At 44.4% G+C, this 19820-nt stretch overlaps 1 protein-coding gene across 1 annotated transcript in view; it reads left to right on the top strand.

Annotated features, from left to right (window-relative positions):
* ONECUT2 (one cut homeobox 2) overlaps positions 1-15825 on the top strand; it is a 44843-nt gene extending 29018 nt beyond the window's left edge. The window contains exon 2 of the mRNA XM_014846211.3: positions 13704-15825. Within this exon, the coding sequence (XP_014701697.3) occupies positions 13704-13990 (287 nt within the window). The 3' untranslated portion in view covers positions 13991-15825. The remainder of the gene's footprint in view (positions 1-13703) is intronic.
* Positions 15826-19820: the final 3995 nt, after the last annotated feature.

Raw genomic sequence — 19820 nt, 5'->3', positions numbered from 1 at the left:
TTCTTTTTTATTTTTTTTTTAGAGTTATTCCTAGGTACTTGTTATTGTGAATTTTTTTTCTGTTGCATTTTCTAATAGGGTATTTCTGGTGAATAGAAAAGCTGTGGCATATATAAAGAACTCATATAATTCAATATCAAAAAAGGAAACAGTCTGATTTAAAAATTAGCAGAGGATCTGATACAGAAGGCCAAAAGGTACACGAAAAGATGCTCAGCATCAGTAATCATCAGGGAAATACAATAAAAAACACAGTGAGACATCACCTTACACCTGTTAGAATGGCTATTATCAAAAAGACAAGAAATAACAAGTATTGGCAAGGATGTGGAGAAAAGCAAACCCTTGTGTATTGTTGATGGGAATGTAAACTGGTGCAGCCACTGTGGAAAACAGCATGGAGGTTCCTCAAAAAATTAAAAATAGAACTACCATATGATCCAGCAATTCCATTTCTGGGTATTTATCTGAAGAACACAGAAACACTAATTCAAAAAGATATATGTGCCCCTATGTTAATTGCAGCATTATTTACAATAGCCAAGATACAGAAATAACCTAAGTGTCCATCAATGGATGAATGCATAAAAAAACGTGGCATATATATATACAATGGGATATTATTCAGCCATAAAAAGAATGAAATCTTGCCATTTGTGACAACATGAATGGACTTTGAAGGCATTATGCTAAGTGAAATAAATTAAACAGAGAAAGACAAATACTGTGTGATCTCACTTATATGTGGAATCTAAAATTAAAAAACCAGTTCATAGATATAGATAGCAGATTGGTGGTTGCCATTGGCGGGCTTGGGGTGGGTGAGCGAAATGGGTAAAGGGAGTCAAAAGGTACAAACTTCCATTTATAAAATAAATAAGTCATGGAGATGTAATGTATAGCATAGTGACTGTGGTTAATAATACTGTACTGCATATTTGAAAGTTGCTAAGAGAGTAAATCTTAAAAGTTCTCATCACAAGAAAAAAATTTTGCAACTATGCGTAGTGACAGATGTTAACTAGACTTATTGTGGTGATCATTTCACAATATATACAAATATTGAATTATTATGTTATACACGTGAAACGTCAGTTACACCTCAATTAAAAAGTGTAAAAGTGGGACCAGCCCTGTGGCCTAGTGGTTAAGTTCGGTGCACTCCGCTTCAGCAGCCTGGGTTCCCTTCCTGGGCATGGAACCACACCACTCATCCACAGCCATGCTGTGGCAGCAACCCAAATACAAAATAGAGGAAGTTTGGCACAGATGTTAGCTCAGGACAAATCCTCCTCAAGCAAAAAGAGGCAGATTGGCAACAGAGGTTAGCTCAGGGTGAATATTCTTCAGGGAAAAAAAAATGAAATGAAAAAACAAAGAAAAGCTTTTTAAAATGTATTATTGTAAAATAAAACATGCATACAAGAAGTGCATAAAACATAAATGGATAGCTTGATGAATTATTGTAAAGCAAATTGAATACTGCCAGCAGTCCAGAAGTCCTCTATATTTCTCTTCCTTATCAAAAACCCCTCCCTCAACCATAGCTGTAAGCAATCACCTGCCTTTTAGGATAATCCCCTCTTGGCTTTGTTTTATAGTTCTTAACACCCGAGTATGTATCCCTAACCACTGTAGTTTAGTTTGGCCAGTTTTTAAAATTTCATATGAATAGACTCACTTAGTGTGTATTTCTTTGTGTTGGCTTCTTTTTTTCAACATTCTCTTCGTGTTGTTGCATGTAGTAGTAGTAATTTCTTTTTCATAGTTATATTGTATTCCATTAAGTTAATATGCCACAATTTATTCCTTCTCCTGTTATGTGTGCTTGGGTTCTTTCCAGTTTTATTACAAACAGAGTTGCTCTGAACATTCTTGGGCATATATATTAATGTACATAAACATATGTTTCTGTAGGGTTTTTTTAGTTTGGGTTCTCCCAAAAGCAGACCCTGAAATGAGGATTCAAGTACAGGTAGTTTATTTAAAAGTTGACCCCAGAAAGCACTGGTGGAGGAGTGGAGAAGACAGAGAAGGGAAGAAACCCAATAAGAGTTGCTTTATCAAGCACATTCCCACCATGGGCACCTGGAGCTAATCATAGTGAGTGACTCTGTGAAAGTTCGCAGAAAGCATCCTTCAGAGATCTTCCACCTGGGAAACAAGGGTCTTGGGGTATTTATCTGACAGCTCTCATCCTTCACTGATTGGGCGAAGCTTCTGGGAGATGGCATTCGTTCCCCAGCCCTTCTGGCCTGCCCTGCATATGGACAGAGCAGCATCTGGCAGCCAGAGAAAGCTCTTAGGAAAAGAGATGAAGGTGCCGGCAGTTGGAAGTTAGGCTGGCGTGCACTATAATGGTGAAGGCCAAGGGACTGTGCCAGCACATGGCAGCATCTGCAACAAGGGGCTCTGTCCAGGAGCACAATTTCTGACTCATAGGCATGTGTATATTCAATCACATCAAATACTGCCAGGCAGTCTTCTAAGCTGTCGTACCAATTTACACTCCCAATAGCAGCATAGGAGAGTTCCCATATCCTCGCCCACACTTGGTGTGGAAAGACTTGCATTTAAGCTGTTTTGGTGGATGTGTAATCTTGTTGTTTTAATTTGCAATTCTTGGGTTACTAATAATTTTGAGCATCTTTTTAATGTAATTATTGGCAATTTGGATTTCTTCTTCTGTGAAGTGCCTGCTCAAGTCTTTTGCCTGTTTTCATGTTGGGATGTCTGACTTATTCTTATTGATTCTGAATTCAGGCCCTTTGTCAGTCGTATGTATTACTAATAGCCATGGCTCTTCTTTTTACCCTCTTATTGGTGTCTTTTGATAAAGAGAAGTTTTTAATATTAATAGACCCTAATATCCAAGTCTTTTTCTTTTGAGTTAGTACTTTTTGAGTCATTTAAGAAATATTTCCTGTGATTGTAAAGATGCTACCCGATATTATTTTCTGAAAGATTTATTCTTTTGCCATTCACGCTAAGGTCTGTGATTCATGCAGAACTTATTTTTTTGTGGATGACGTGAAGTAGGGGTCAAGAATTACAGCCTGCCCCAATGCTTATCCAGTTACCCCAGGCCCATTATTGGAAAGAGCACATTTCCCTTGTGTTCTGCAGTGCTAATCTTGTCATGAAATCAAGCGTCCACGTGGGTATGGATCAGCTAGTGAGCGCTCCGTTCTGTTCCGCTGGTCTGGCTGTCTGTCTCGTCCCAGTGCTGCACCACGGAAAGTGTATTTATTAAAGGTCTGGAGAGTTGATGCAGCAAGTTCTCCCATCTTATTCTTCTTTATCAAGAATGCTTGACTATTCTTTGATTTTTGCTTTCCCATATAAATGTTAGAATCAGCTTGTTGAATCCCAACAACTGAAAGAAAAGAAGGAAGAAAGGGAAAGGAAGAGAGAAACCTGCTGGGATTTTGATTGGAGATTCGATTGGCTCTATAGATCAATATGGAGAAAATTAAACCCCTTCCAATATTGAGTCTCCCGATCCACTTACTTAGGTATTCTTTAATTTCTCTAGCAAAGTTTATAGTTTCCTCTGTCAAAGTCTTGAATACCTAGTGTTAGATTTATTTCTATGTACTTGATCTTTTGATCTTATTGTAAATGGCATCTTTTTCATTTTCTCTTGTGTTGTATAGAAAGACAACAGATTTTTGTCTACTGATTTTGAGCCTGGGAACTTTGCTGAATTCTCATATTAATTCTCATAGTTTATCTGTATACTCTCTTGGATTTTCTCTGTATACACAATATTGACCTTTGTATGTCCATCCTGTGACTGACCACCTTACTGAACTTTCTGCAGGGAATACCCAGATGGACAGGAATTTGCCCCATGTCAGAAGTGAAACCCAAGGCATGGCTCAGACATTCAAGGGCAGTGCCAAGCCTCCTGGGGCTCCTGGCATCTCTGCACTTTGGACATAACCCCCCTTCCAGAGTCTTCAGAATGAGGGATGTATGTGACGTGAGCTCACACACGCGTGGCCCCACTGCTCTCTTGTTCCTTCTTCCTTCTCTCTCCTTTCTCTCTCTCCTCTTTCCCTCCTGCTCCCACATCCCCCCACCCCCACCCCGGGATATTTGCTTTAATGAGCCAGGTGGCAGCCCTCTCACTGGCACACAGGTTATTCAACACGGAGTGCCTTGGCTGTCCAGGATAATTTGCCATATAGCCTAGAGGTTTTTCTCACCATGGCTTTGCCTACACTCACAATTGGAAGGGAGTGAAAGGAGGGAAAAAAGCCCAGCAACTGAGATTGGTTCCAAGTCCGTTTGCACAGAGCTTCCTCCCTGTCTCTGCTCTTAGCTTCCCAGATGCACGTTGGTCTGGATGTCACTGGCTCCCCTGCCTGAGTGGATTGGTATCTGGTCAGTGGGGACAGCCAGCTCCCAATCTGGAGACACAGCCATTAAGCTTCCTGTCTGACTCCAGCCAGGGACATTTGGAGAAATGAGAGTGGTTAGAGTTTACTCACTTGGGCCAAGTTCACAGTACTGGCTTCCGAGTAATGTGGACCAAGGTGGCCTTTGGTGATAAGGTCAGGAATCTCAGAGAAGCAGAGAAAACTGTAAAGCATCTAACAGTGAACTATCTGTAGTTTCCAAATTTTGGAGAGCACAAGGTAATCAAATAGCAATTTGGAAACATCGTGCCTCTTGCATCCCCTCTCCCCTACATCAAGCCCTCCCTCCTCCCAGGTGGGTGATCATTGCCCCTGGCACTCTCTGGTCCTCCATGGCCAATGCTGAGAGCCTGATCCCCAAGTCTTGTGTGTCAGACCCCTCCTCTCTTTGTCCTTGTAGCAATGTGCCAGCACCTATTCCTTTGCTGGCCCCAGGAAGCCTGCATTACTAAGATTTATCAGCATTGATGGCTTCCTGAACATTAAATATGTACTATCAGAGTGTGTAACTCTTCTATTCTTGCTTCCCTATTTGAATGCAGGGGATCCTAGTATTATTTAAAAGCTCTTAAATAGGCAAATTAGTTCAGAGGAAGGGTGTCCTCCTGGACCCTGTTACCTCTCCCGTGGGCTTGCTATTCTGTCAGTACCAGGGGGCCAGCTCTTCAGAGCCGGGACGTAAAGGGAGTTTATTTCCCTTCTTCTTATCTCAAAAACCCCATAGGTTTCTCAGGGAACACGTTGGAGGTAGACATGCGAACTTACTTTTGTAACTGATTTTTCCAACACATTCCAGTTGGTTGCCTCAGTAGATCTTTCCAACCCAACTCCAGCCACTGTGTTCTCCTTAGAGTGTGCCCTCCTTGCTAGAGAGGGTCACTCTCCTCTTTTTGCACAAACCCTTGTAAGAGAGCAGCTCCAGCCTCTCCACCTGAAAGATGGAAATGACTCTCCTGTAGGCATGGTTTTCAAACCCACATACTTGGAGGCTAAGTGTCTGTGCTGACAAATGCACACCCCACCCTGTGTCCTGGCAAGATCACATGACTTCCTTCCCCACCCTGATCCTGTGTCCTGGCAAGATCACATTGAACTATTCAGGGAAAGTATTTACTGAATGCAAGGAGAATAGAGCAGTCGTGCATTATTTATTAGGGGCTAACAATACCCATTATATGTAGAATGTATTTGGACATAAATTAGTGATGTTAGGAAACACCAGGGGTCCAAAACCTATTAGGATCTCTGACACATGTGTAAAAACGCATCACAGTCTTACCTTTTCTACAAGGCTGGGAATTGGCTATGAGACAACTTCACAATGTAAACAAAAATCTTTAACCTTTTATTTGCCATTAGCCCTCGGGGCAGCTCATCTACCATTGAGTAAATCTTGGAAAATCATTTCAAATTATGAATTCTTAACTTCACCTTATACACCTTCTTTCCTCCTTCTCTATGAAGGAAGAAAGGATATTCACATTTACTGAGTGCCTACTGTGTGCCGAGCCTTACATGTTCTCTTCATGTCCTGGAGTGGTGGGCATTAGTATCCCTATTTTATAGATGAGGAAACGGAGGCTCGAGTTCACGCGGCTGATAAGTGGAATTTGTGGAATTTGAATGTGGAATTTGAAACCAGGTCTCAATTTCAAGCTGAGGCGTCTTGCCCTACATTTGACTCACCCTCTGGGCAGGAAGGTAAAGATTGTTCTTGGCTTCTATATCAGTTATCTATCACCACAATAATGTTACATGACGCAGAACCACAAAACCCGTCCCATAAAGCCATAAGCATTAATTTTTCTCAGGATTCTATGGGTCAGCTAGGTGCTTCTGCTGATCCAGACCATGCTCAGGTGGTCTCAGCTGGGCTCACTCAGGCACCTGCAGTCAGCCGCTGGGGCCGCTGGGGCCAGCTGACCCAGGCTGGTCACGTGGCAGCCAGGCAGAGTTCCAAGACCTTGAGCAAAGCACACGGCTTCTTGAGGCCTGGGCTTGGAACTGCCACACTGTCACTTCTGCCACATTTGGTTGGCCAAAGCAAATCACCAGGCCAGCCGAGATCCACAGGAAAGTGAACAGACTCCACCTCGTGCTGGGAAGAGCTGCAGAGTCACGCTACAGGGGTTATAGACAGTGGGAGGCGAAGAATGGGGGCCAATTTTGCAATTAGTCTGCCTCAGTTCCCTCCGTGGGGCTGCTTTGCCCCCTTGGGGGCCCCTGCTTCCCATAAGCCTCAGTTCCCTCCTCTCCCTCCTCTCCAAGCCCCTTCTCATGCATATTGAGGGGCAGAATGACTGCGGAGAATTTAAAACAGCTCTTTTCCCAAGGGGAAGGGGGGCCCGTCAGTCTGGCGAGGGTTAAGCCTTCAACCAACCTGATTAAGCTAAAGCAGGCAGCTCTCAGCATCAGCTAGCACAGGAAGGGGAGGCAGGGGGTGGGGGCGGCAGGCCCATCCTTCTCTGCCGGCACCTGAGACTGATGCTTCTTCAGGATCCCCTTCAGGACTGGCTCCCTTTTGCCCAGCATCTTTGGCTGACATGTGTTTTGCTGGTGGAACCAGGACTCCCTCCTCTCCAGGGGTTCGGCCCCCCCCTTCCCACAGGTCTCTGCAAGGACCTCTCTTTTGTCCCTGTGCCTGTGGTTTCCGGGGAGGAGGGTTGGAAGGAAAGTCCATTTCCGCAGGACTCGGGTGCTAACCCGGTCTGCACAGGAAAGGACGTTGGATGAGTGGGGGAGGTGCAGGGGGAGAGTCCAGGAGGGTAAGGAAGAGCTGGATTCCTGGAGAACTGGGATGAACCTGGGAGCTCGTGAAAAAGAAACAAGTTGAGAGGAAACAGGAGAGACGGGAATTTAAAAATCAAATCTAAAAGATCAGAGATGAAAGGACAAGCCAAAGGAAGCCAATGTTTCCAGACCCTGGAGACCAAATCCGACCACGCTTGCCCTGCTGCTAACTCTCACTCAGCATGTGCTCAGGCCACCTTCCGCCAGCACGTAATTCATGAGCACCTGCCATGACCCCTGCACGGTGGCCCCAGATATCAAAGAGGGTACTCCCCAAACCCTGAAGCTTCTTGTCTGGGAGGAAAGAGAAGCTCCCGATTCCATTCTCCACTAGGTAGGTGGGTAAATGTCCCCAGGAGAGGCACCTGCCCAGCGTGGGACTTCAGAGGCTGAACGGACTGTGTACAATAACGGTTTGCAGGTGACAGCCTACAGTTTCCATAATTCTCCTGACCACTGGAGGAAAGGTGAGAGGAGGTATCACTGAGAAAGACAGCATTTGCCTTTGGTTTGGGAAAATAAGTAAAACTGTACCAGACACAGAGAGGACCATGAAAGGCAAATCCGTCACAAAGGTGGAAAGGACCTGGAGGGTCATTTCTGGTCCTGTCACCACCAGGGAAAGGAAGGCACAGAGAGGCACAGTGATCACACCCAGGTCACGCACGCAGTCACACAGCTGGGAATGGTCAGATGGGAACTGCCCCACCTTCGTCCATTTTAGTCTACTCCCTCCATCAGTTGCCTCAAGAAAAATAAAACTATAAAGTCTTTTGTTTCGAGTCTTGGGATTGTAATTCATTTCCACGAGACATTTTCTTTTCTGTCAACTGAGGCTGTTGTGCAGGAGCCCGAAGGACCCTTCCAGTATTAATAATTCTGTAGCAAATCATTGGGCAGAACTCTCCAAAATCAAATGGGAATGTCCCAGCCGCATCCTGAGAAGATTGTTCAACAGGGACCTGAATTCATGGGGCAAAATCCCAGTAGCGTGGGGAGTTTAAGCTCCAGAGCGGGGAGGACCGTGGAGTCTGACCCAGTGATCGGTCCCTCTTCCTTCACAGGCTCCCCAGGACCCTGGGAGGCTGTGATGGGGTTTCCAGGCCTATGTCCCAGCTCCAACACTAGTTCTGTCACCCTAAACAAGCTACTGAACCCTCACCAACTGTAAAACGGGAATCCACACCTCTGTCCCACCTTCCCCTCAAAGATGTTGTGGAAAGAAAGTTCCGATGGGGATCCAGACCATGGCTTCAGCTCAGACTCACCTCGCTTGGCTTCCAGCTCCCTGCATGTAAACTGACAGCCCCAGACTAACAAGAGTCTTAAGATCCTATGACTGAGCGATGAGGATCAAGTTGTGGGAGGTAAGAGATGTGCAGATGCCTTGAAGAGCTGAAGACACAGCACCTGTGAGATCAGGTGTCAAGGTGAAGTGTAGTTGCAGGATGATCCCCAGCCTCTATCTGCCTCACAGAACCTACTAGATACTCCCCTCTCACCCTACAAACACACACACACACACACACAACTGAAGTCACTCTACCCATGTCCAGGCAGAGCCCTCTGAGGGAAAACCAAAGGGGAAAAGAAACAGGTGGCAAGCAGGTGGTGGCCCTGTGCCTGTCCCCACTTTGCTTCTCTCTACCACTCTGCCTTCCTTTCCCCTCCCCACCAGCACCAAGGCCCTGGTTTCCGGCAACCCTTTAGCCCTCACTATGCAAATATCAAAAGACCTTTGTCACAGGAAGGGAAATTAGTGGTGCATGAAAAGGAGCCTTTTCTGTCAGGGAAACTACACAGTCACTGACCTTTGTGGTCGGCACCAGGCCCCTCCCCAGCCGCAAGTGAAAGGAAAGCACAGGATGATTCATCACTTTTCGTGGCCTCCTTAATATTTTTCTCCAGTCTCTGGTACTGTCCCTCACCCTGTGCAGCCTCCCTTTGAATCTCCTGCCGTGAATCACCTCTGGCTTTGTAACCTTGCCACATGCCCTGACCACGCACCTCCATGCTGCCCATGTCTGAGCGCTGGGCAGAGCTGTGGCCAGCTACTCTGGGCGCCTGGGGACAGTTGGGTTCCCAAGGATGCCCAGGAGCCGCTTGCGTGGGTAGGGAGCTGGGCTTGGCAGGCAGGGAGAAAGGTTCAGTTGTGGCGAGTTCTTCTCTCTCTCCTGTCTCGGATCAGCTACAGGCCGTGGCACGTCCTTAGAGATGCGCTTTCTTTGTCCTGATTCTGACCGTCTGAGGGAGAAAAACACTGTGGCCAAGAGGGAAAAGGCGAGTTAGAGTCAAGATCTCAGGGAGGGCTTGTGCCTTGGACCAGAACTTGCCTCTTATTATTTCATTCTGGGAACTCACTGGTTTGAAAAATTTGTCTACCCAGGACCCTGCCTTTCCTAGGCAGTGACTGGTTGTCACCTTTGTCATTAACCATAGATCCCTCTATCTGTGTATACCTGCCAGTCCCAGGTTCCGGTCCACAGCTAGCACTCCCAATCTGAGTTCATGCTGCTCCTGCCCAAAAAGGGAGGAAGAGGCACTGTAGCCTGGGTGGATAACCTCATTGTAGATAAACAAATGATTTCTCCTCTTCTTTGAAAAATAAATGAGCTCTTGAACTCCCATAGCCCACATAGGGATCACTTGCCCATGAGAGGAGGGAGGTCAAGGATGGCTGAGGGCTGTCTGCATCCACGCCCATGTCCATCACCCTGTGTGATACACACCTCACCCCTGGGCATGCCCTTCCTGCTTTTCTCCTGGAAGATGGAGGAGAAGGAACAGATTCAAGTGGCCTGCAGGAGACTGGGCTGACCTCACACCTTCCAGGGGCAGAATTTACCTTGAGTGGCTGGGACCCAGCAGAGACTAGATCCACGAACACCACCGATGAGCACCTGCTGTTCATTGAGTGTCTAACACACATTCCCAGGTCATAGGGAGCTACTTGGCATTTTACTAGCTGTGTAGAAATGGGTACTTGACTGTAGAGTGTAATATTTTAACACCAAAACCATTTATACTCTGACTCTGCCTGTGGACATAGCTGGCTTCACACCTTGGTTCTGAGAAATTCTGAGGTTCACAACCTCATACCAGCTTCCCGACACCTTTCTCTCTGTCTGCCTTTTCTCAGACTTTCAAAGCAGGTGTTCCCTTGTTTTTATTTTCCTTCAACTCCTGACCAGTTGCCTTTTGTGAGTAAGAATCGTGGGGTGGCAACTGCTAGCTGTAAGGACTCTGGGCTTAGGTACCTACTGCCTCATTATTTTGGGCTTTTGGACTTGCCGTACATTTACAGACCACAGGCTACAGATTGGTATTTGTTGGTGTGGCATCTGGTGGCTTTGGAAAGCTGTTGAGAAGGCATACACTGGATCTGTTGATCTCTTCTTTCTCTGCAGTTTGCTGAACATTAAACCTTTAACATTTTTCTGTTAAAGTTTATATGTGTGTGTATATGTGCGTCTTTGTGCACATAAAACAAAATATAACCTGATAGGCTAACATGGACCTGCACCAATACTGTCTAAACACCCTATTAAAAGCACAAATAAAGCATTATCTGAAGAATAATCAATATTGGTATGAAAATTGAGGGCTGTCCGGTTAACCCAAAGGAGCAAGAATTGACAGAGGACCTCAGCCAATGTTTGAAGAAGATATTTGCCCAGATTTTGTTATCAGGAGATTACCATGCACCACTATTTATTCATAATCCTCCAGATGAAGGCTTGGCACCAGGTGTCCCAGGAGGTTGGGGCAGGAACAGTAATAGTCTGGGGACCTAACGTGACAGTGTAGTCAAGCACACTGGTTCCCATGTCTCAGAAAAGCCCGAGTTGGTTTGTGAAAGCACAGGTTCTGGGACCCTACCCCACAAGGTGAACATCAGAATCTCTGGGGGTGGAGCCCCAGAGGCTGTTGTGCAAACAGGTTCCTTCATGTGCCAGTGGCGTGGGTGCCATTTCTGTAGAGGAGAAAGATGGAGAGACCAAAGGACCGGATCCTTGCCCTGGGTCTGCAGCAAACCTGGAATGTGAGCTCCGTCAATCGTGTACACCCTCGAGGTCTCCATTTATTTTGTTTTAAAATGAAAATAATTTTGCCTATTTATTTACTTCAAGATTGCTGGGGTCATCCAGTGAGAGGGAGGGTGGGGAAGGAGCATGTACATGTTACCTCACTTAAGCCTCGGCTGAGGTGAGCTTCATCATTTCCATTATTCAGATGAGGAAGACAGGCACTGAGAGGATAAGCAATTATCTGAGATCCCAAGTCTTGGAGGCAAAGGAGCCCAGATTTGAATCCAGGCACGTCTAGCTCCAGAGATTTCCGTTCCATCAAGGTGCTCCTCTGAGATTGTAGAAATCGGGTAGATGCTTGCTAGTCAAACTGAGGCAGGTGGACCAGCAGCATCGGCATCACCTGGAAGCTCATTTGGAAATGCAGATTCTCAGGCCCTGCCCCAGGCTGGCTGCACCCGAATCTGCATTTGAAAGAGCTCTCCAGATGATTCCTTTGCACCTTAGAGCTTAGAAGCACTGTTGTAAAGAACTGAGATTGGATAAGAGAGAGCAAGTCTGAAAGTGAGGTTATGATAAACTACATAATCCAACAAAAATGCAAGATCCTCGCAGGAATGAGCAAAGACAACAACTCTATCGGGAAACTCCTATAGAGAGAGAAGGACAGCCATAGCTGACGCCTTATCTGAGAAAGTCCAAATCTCCCAAGAGAATAGGTTTTAGGATGGATGTTTTTATAGGGGGGTGTGTGTGTGTTTAACTTTCGAAGGCAATGTGATTACTTTCATTCTTTAAAATGAGAGAAGGAAAAATCAGGAAGAAAGAGTTGGGCAAAGCTGACACAGCCCCACAGTTTTCCTTTTTGAGGGTTCTCCTGTTCCTGCCCTTTGAGAGTGTCTTCACTTTTCATTTATTTTGAGAGTGATTCGTTTATGGCAGATAGCATCCACCAGGGAGGATGGCCAGTTAGGCAGGGGGAAGTTCAGCTTCCAGAATATCCTTTCTGTGGGTATTGGTCCTCAGGTTAAATCCTAAGACCTAACAGTAGATAGTCCCCTGATACCCAAATTGTAGCAGACCCACTACGCACGGCGCTCCTTGCAGAATGCAACGAGCAGGAAATACCCTGACCCAGGGCTTGGAAGAGAAATCTGCAAACCAGGGCTTTGAGGAGTATGGAACAGCATCCAGGCAGCACCCCGAACTGCCAGGCTTGGGGTAACATCAGTCCAAGTAGGAAGAGATTCACAACCTGGGCCAGAATGTCCAGTGGGATTTGCTTCCGGAAGAGTGTGTGAAGCCGGCCCCTGCTCCCTCCTTCCTGCTCCGGGATTAGCCCTGTTGAAGCTGCACCACAACCCTGCGGGAGCTATTTCTTTCCAGTGATTTTAACACGTGTTCTCATGTTTAAATTCGTGATTTGTGGGCCCTGTATTATTTAACCCTTACGAGTCACTTTTCTCAGACCAAATCTGTCTGTGAAGGGTACAGATTCCCTAAAAGAGCCAAGACACCACTTGTCATCGGTGTCCCAAGCATTCATTTATGTCCGTGGCTCCAAAAAGAGCCAGTCGGGAATATGACACAGACCTGACACCTGCCTTCTGGGAACTTGAAGGGTAAGGCAGAGGTAGTGACACATAAATTAATGTCCTGGCTGTATGTGTCAATGCAGGTGTGGGTACACATCTACTAAGTCAGAGACTCTGCACGTACTGTTGACATATCTAAGGGGTCCTGACATTGTAACTTTGGGTTCTTCCACTGCGCTCAGCCCTGGTCTTCTGGTACTGGCTTCACCTCACACTTAGCCGAATTAGAGGTGGCTAAACCAATATTTTCATATCTTTCCCTCCCTGTGTTGTTTTGTTTTTTTTTAATTTTTCAAAAGTCTGGAAGAAGGAGCTTTGGGTCAGGATGATACCATCATTCTGTCACTTCTAATTTCATTCTGTTAACAATTTCTTGAGTCATATGAGTAGAAGCTTTGGTTTTGAAAAATTAGGCACTTTTAAGTTTTGACTCCCGAATGTAATTTCAGCTCAGCCGTAAACAGTTCTAGAGCATGTGTATGAAGGGGAGCTGCTGAGCCAGGCTTCCCCTGGGCACCTGGAGTCCTCACTCCCTTCACAGCACCTGATTTCAGAGATCAAGAATTTTAAGGGTGTGGGGGGGGCTGGGGGTTGAAAGAGAAAGCAACCCCAATTGGTTCAAAACCAGACTGTGTAAAACAGCCCTGCTGTTCCCTCCTTTCTCCCTTCCCCGACTAACTGATGCCTTCCATCACCAGAGATGAACCGAGAAGGCTGGTTATTGACAGCTGGGCAATTTGCACAATAAAGTTTAACGGTTTACATCCCCTTGTACGACTTTGTCAATGTTTTCAATGGATCACCTTCTCAGGCCAGTTCTCACTCTCATACTGAATCTCTCCTTCTTCTCTTTCTTTCCCTTCAAGCGTGCAAACGCAAAGAGCAAGAACCTAACAAAGACAGGAACAATTCCCAGAAGAAATCCCGCCTGGTGTTCACCGACCTCCAACGCCGAACACTCTTCGCCATCTTCAAGGAGAACAAACGTCCGTCCAAAGAGATGCAGATCACCATTTCCCAGCAGCTGGGCCTGGAGCTCACGACTGTCAGCAACTTCTTCATGAACGCCCGGCGTCGAAGCCTGGAGAAGTGGCAAGACGACCTGAGCACAGGGGGCTCCTCGTCCACCTCGAGCACTTGTACCAAAGCGTGATGGAAGGACTCTCAGTTTGGCACAAGTCACCTCCAAGCGAGGACCACAGATACCAAAAGAAAACACAAAGGAAAAAGACACCAGATTCTTAGCTGGGGCCCTTCACTGGTGATTTGAAAGCACAATTCTCTTGAAAAGAAACTTCTATTCTAGCTGTAATCATAGGCCAGGTGTTCTTTTGTTTGTTTGTTTTAATGGCTATGGAGTCCAAGTGCAAGCTGAAAATTAATCTCTTTGAACCAGACATTGTCCTCTGAGCATGCTAAGCATCCCAGAAACCCAAATGGGGGACTTCCTGGAGCGAATTAATTTCAGTGTGGTGGCAACCAAGCTCAGGATTGCTTGAAAGGTTAACAGTCCCGCTTTGGGTCCCGTCAGCTTCTTGCAGTCAGATTTCCACAAGTAACAGTGGGAATTTGGCCCGTGTAAGAACTCTGAGTTTGGGTTCCCAAGATGCTGCAATGAGGGAAGAATCTAGCAACAAGAATGACCTCATTTGCTTTCCAAGTGCTTAGCCTCATCATACCACAGTACACAAAGTTCACAGCCATAACATAAAAACATCAGAATGATAATTATTGAGCACAAGTTTTAAATATGGAAGTCAAAAAAAATAAAAATCCAAGGACCTGTTTTTCCAACTCAGGCATCTTTTCATTGAATGGTTTAGAAAGCTTTCAGTTGATCCAGTTTACAGTTTTCTTTCCCTTACCTCCTGGAAATCTCACGTGGTCTTGGATCCATCAAAAAAACAAATCAGTGCACTTGAGCTCAAAGTATCAAGCACAACAAAGATAAAGAGAGAAGTCAGGAAGGTTCTGGATTCATCACATCTGGATTTTCAAGACGCCGATTGTGAAGTCATTAGGGAATCGTTGGGAATATGGCTTCAAGCACATTTTGCAGTTTGCTACAAATTCTGTTTGTACATAATGCAGACGCACACTCAGGAGGCCAATTTAACTGTTACGGTACATGGAGCAAATGCAGCATTTTAAAAGATGTACATTTTTTTACATCACTAATGTATCTTTCTTGGTTACTAGTCACCTGGTTCCTCCTATTGTGCATTCTTACCACCACATAATTCATTTTCACTGTTTCAGATTTAAGTTGTTCCTTCATCCATCCCATTGGTAGGGATCTTTTCAGTGTTTTCTAGCAAGAAAAAAATGAATAATTCAAACCACCATACATGTTACTCATGACTGTCATCTAGTCCTAAATCTCTTCCATTGTTGAATGATCCTAGAAAAACAGCTGAATAAATCTGGAGAAAACACAGCACACCAAAGAAGCAGAATACTGCAAACCAAAGACATTTCTTACTTGCCATTTTCTAGCCTAAAAATACTGTGATTACTTTTAGAAATCAGAAAACCTCTGCAACTCCAAATGGCATTCAGCTCTTGCATTCGGCTCGCCATCAGGCAGAGCAGACTGGCTACACCAAGGACGTTAGCCAAGCCACCCAGGGAGTGGCTTTGCCACGTCAGCTCTGGTTCCTGGCTGTCACCTTCCCACAGCAAGCGGAAGAGTGCCCACGGGACTCTGGGAGATTGCAAAGGTCACGATGTGCATATTTACCAGTGAATGGCCCCAGGAGGGCACCATGGGGATGTTCAAAGCAAGCCAAACACTGCAATGATTCTTTACGGACACTTGAGACTGACTTTTTTATGAATTACTTAATCGAAACCAAAGAAACTTTTTCTGCACCTACTTCTGCAACAAACAAAACCGTCCCATTAAAATGAATAAATAACGAAATACGTAAGTCAATGAAAATCACCATCAACAAGAAGGAAGCACGCCAGAAAAAAAAAACAAACAAACAGCGAGACACACTGTGTTCAAACAGACCTCTTGGGACATTTTTTGGAAGCAGATTCTAAAGAAAGGGTTGAGACAAGAATAGAAATAAGGAAAAGCCTCAGTGGCGGCTGCTTCATTTGACAACTCACGCGGTAATCTTAAAGTTGAAGATTGTCTTTAATTTGTGCCTATGCAGTTTTCAAAAGAACACGGAACAGAGCAACAGAAACCTCAACAGCTACAATACCAAAGATGAGGATTTCTCACACCTCTTGTTTCAGTTCGTTATATCCTCTTGCCTGGCTAAAATACTAATAGCGCCATTGATCTGTGTAAAGGTAATCAATTTTGTTTCTGAGCAACAAAAGGAAAGGGTCATTTATTTGATTTTATTGTTTCCCTTTAATTTTGTTTTATGGCTTTCTACCCTAACATGGAATCTCTCAAAGGATTCCATGGACTCCAAGTTTAAGATGTTGGGATACTGAATGATTCTCTTCTCTCTGCTTTGCAGAGTGCGAGGAATAATACTGTCACTTGAATGTTCTTTGCTTATCCCTTAGACTTGGTTGCTTCTCTGTTCAGAGTCTCATCATCAGGGGAGGGAAGGGGAGTGAGGGTCAGGGTCAGGGGTCTTGGTGACACATCCTCTCCCAAGCCACAGAACCAAAGAGTTTATAGAGGAATGGACAGCCTCATTTTCGTGTGATTGCTACATCTAACAGGGCTTCATTTGAGGGTGGGGGAAACATGTAAAAATAATTGCCAGTTTCTACTTTTCTATTAGCTTTTTAAAAATCAGCTGTAAAGTTGCATTTCTAAAGAAAGATATATATATAATATAGGAATACATATATAGATTCAACTTGACATTGGTGATAACCCAAAATTATTGCTATCCAAATTCATGTCTTGTTTTTGTCAAGTGCTTTGTTTATTAAGTATTCAGTTCAGAATTTTGCTCATCTCTAATCATGCCATCCCAGAGTTCATTTGCCGCCGTGGATGATTTGGAGTATTCAGATTTCTGTGAAAACTCCTGGGAAAGGTTGAAAGTCGAGTTCAAGCATTTCAGCATTTAACCTGTTGATAAATGGATCTGTGGTGCAAATGAGTTTTATTTGTATTTGGAGTCATCTCTATTCTATGCCTCAACCATGATCAAGATGGTGAGTACGGTTCATCCACCAGACCCAGAACAGAACTGGGCCAGGGCCAGTGGCAGTGGGGTGCTCATCTTCTGTAACTGCTGGGAAGGCTCAGTAGTCCATTCCCACCAGTTATGGAGATGAAGCCAGCCCAAAAATCTGTTATCCAGGAGCTGCCCTGTCCCATTAGGGTATTCTAGATCCCCCTCAGTAAGTCGATCCACCAGAGGGATTTCTCATAGAGGAAGTCCAAGTCCTGTTGCAATGGGTTGATCAGGTTTCCTCAGGGTTGTAATTACCAATTCGTATAGACAAGCCTGTGTGCAACCACAGCTGGCACTGGGGTGAGGCAGTGGTGCTGGGTGGGGAGATGATTCTCAATCTTGGTAAAAAAATGCAAAGCAGGGTTTGGGGAGAACCCGAGAGTCTTGCCCCTGGGAGTCCCGTTGTCCATTGTGCTGCCTCCCTTCTCCCACCATGTGGGTCTCTGTTTGCAGGGCAACTGCCATGGAGCTGGGAAAGAAGGTGACTCTCTATGGCTTCTGTAATTCATCCTACCTGGGGATATTCCTTGACTTTTCCCTTTGTCCCTTTGTCTCTTGCTCATTCTGCGTGTCTGCTTTGTCAAATGACCAAGAAAAGAGCATATTTCAGCAGGGAAATGCTCCAAAAGGGTGGATAAAAATGAGTTTCAGCTTGGGTATTTCTAAATGAACCCTTGTGACTTGTGGCCAATGGAAATGGTTGTTCTTCTTGAGATTGAATTAAGGAGCCAAACCTTCTTGGTTTGGTTAGTGGTTCTTTGACATTTGGGTCTCTGGCATCCCCTGGAGATGTCTAAACCCAAAGAGGCTGCCTCTGTGGCCTGAGATTTCAACACTGACCAAACCAGGTGTAGTCACATATGCCTTCAGTGCTCCTGGTGATTTGAGGAAGATCTCATAATGTAAAAAAGGCAAGAACTTCCCTCCAAGGACTTTTGACAAATGTCTCATACAAGATAATGTCACACCAGAGAGAAGTGCTTCCTTTTAAAAAATGATTCACATACATGTATAAATACATATGTGTATCTATATATTTATGTATCAAAATTTTAAGCCCCAGAGAATTTCAACTTGTTAAAAATATGAAAGAAAAAAACCCCTGCAAGTTGAAAGGTAATGGAATTTGACCCAGTGAATTTCCTCAAGCATTGTTAAAACTTATTTTAAGTTAATAATTTCAGAGAAAACTGTTTGGACTTGGTTATAGTTTAGGATCCATTTTCTCAGTTCAAGAAGAATTCCAGGCATGCCTTTGCTATCAGCAACAAAAGTGTGAAGGGACAGTTCTCAACCAAAATTCACATTCTTGAGGCAACAGAAACCCAAATGCTATTGAGTGGAAAAATACTTTTCTTTATTCCTTTAGGCAAATATGCTTGCTTTACTTTTGTTTTCCATGTGATTTTGTTATGGGGGATATAATTGTTTCATTCTGGGAAATTTTTTTAAAAAGAGCCAATATATCTCTTTTTTAAAGGAAAACAGCAACAACAATAAAAACTCAACCCCAATATTTAAAGGCTTTTCCAAAATGTAAAATAGCGGGTAGGTTGTACCACTTAAAGGTACAGGTGAGAATGAGCCACGGAGGACCCAGCGTGACGCTTTCTCTGGAGAGATCAGGGCATCACTTCTGCAGCGTCTCTCTTCCCGCAGAGTCTTGGCAGTTGTGGGCTTAGGAAAAGCTAACTTTCATTGCCAGCTAAAACCAAATCAAAATTAGGAAGGTAAATCTGATACATATACACATACCAATATATACACACACGTGCATTTTTGTAAGTCAAGCAGGGTACTTCACAGCCAAATATAAATACCTTTTAGATGATCAACCATTTTACCTAATCTGTACTGGGTGCCCACCTATTTGTGCTAATAAATTAAAGTTGAGCATATTTAAAAAAATATATATCACTACCACTTGGGTAGCGGGGCACACTTTCCCACTTTTGAAAATGCTGGTGGAATTATAGAAGTGTCTGATTACCACTACCAAAGTGTCATGACAATATACCTTTGCGGTGAACTCTGATTTTTCACGAGGTTATATAGTAGGAATTTTAAAAAATATAAAAACAACTGTCTGAGCTCCAGTGTTGTTGAAGAATAATGTATTATATTAAAAAGTAGAGAAAATGAGATGATGCCTGTGGTCAAGGTTGACCTCAAGTGCTGTGAGGATAACTGTCACGATTCCTAACAGATTGGAGCGGATTTTTTTGTTGTTGTTGCTGATACTGTGTGGTGCAGACCTGTTAGCCTGACCAGGAAGAGTGAGAGGGGATAGAGCTGGTGTGCCTACAACTTTCTGGTATTTACCTGCAAGACTGGATAGCTTAATAATTTTGTACCTTTAGCTAAGCCCAAATCACCTCTAAAACAACAGGAGGTTCTAGTTTTCAAATAAGGCCACAAAATCCTTACTAAAGGAAGAAGGGGCACCTGAGGTTGATGTATAACTCTCCTAAGTTAGTGACATTGACTTTAAACATGGATGTCCCAATGCCTATTTTCTACCCATGATTTGTTTCTTTACAAGGGTAGGGGAAAAGGAAGCTTTGTTTATTTGTTTCAGAAAGTCTCAGAATAAGTTATAAAATACAAAAACAATTATTAAAATAATATAGAGCCTCACATAGGTGGACACAAAATTGACGCTGATGGGCTGTTGGATGAATCCCACAGGGACCAGAAATGCTTATTGTTCTCAGACACCAAAATGACTCTTGACAGTCTGAGGCAAGTCAAAGCTAGAGCCCAAGCTTTCCTTATAGGTTTTTGAGTTTGGTTGACTGTAATCAACCAGCTAATACCTTTTTA

Source organism: Equus asinus, chromosome 7 (genome assembly GCF_041296235.1).
Source record: "Equus asinus isolate D_3611 breed Donkey chromosome 7, EquAss-T2T_v2, whole genome shotgun sequence".
Classification (NCBI taxonomy): Eukaryota; Metazoa; Chordata; class Mammalia; order Perissodactyla; family Equidae; genus Equus; species Equus asinus.
This window is presented reverse-complemented; position numbering and strand designations above follow the sequence as displayed.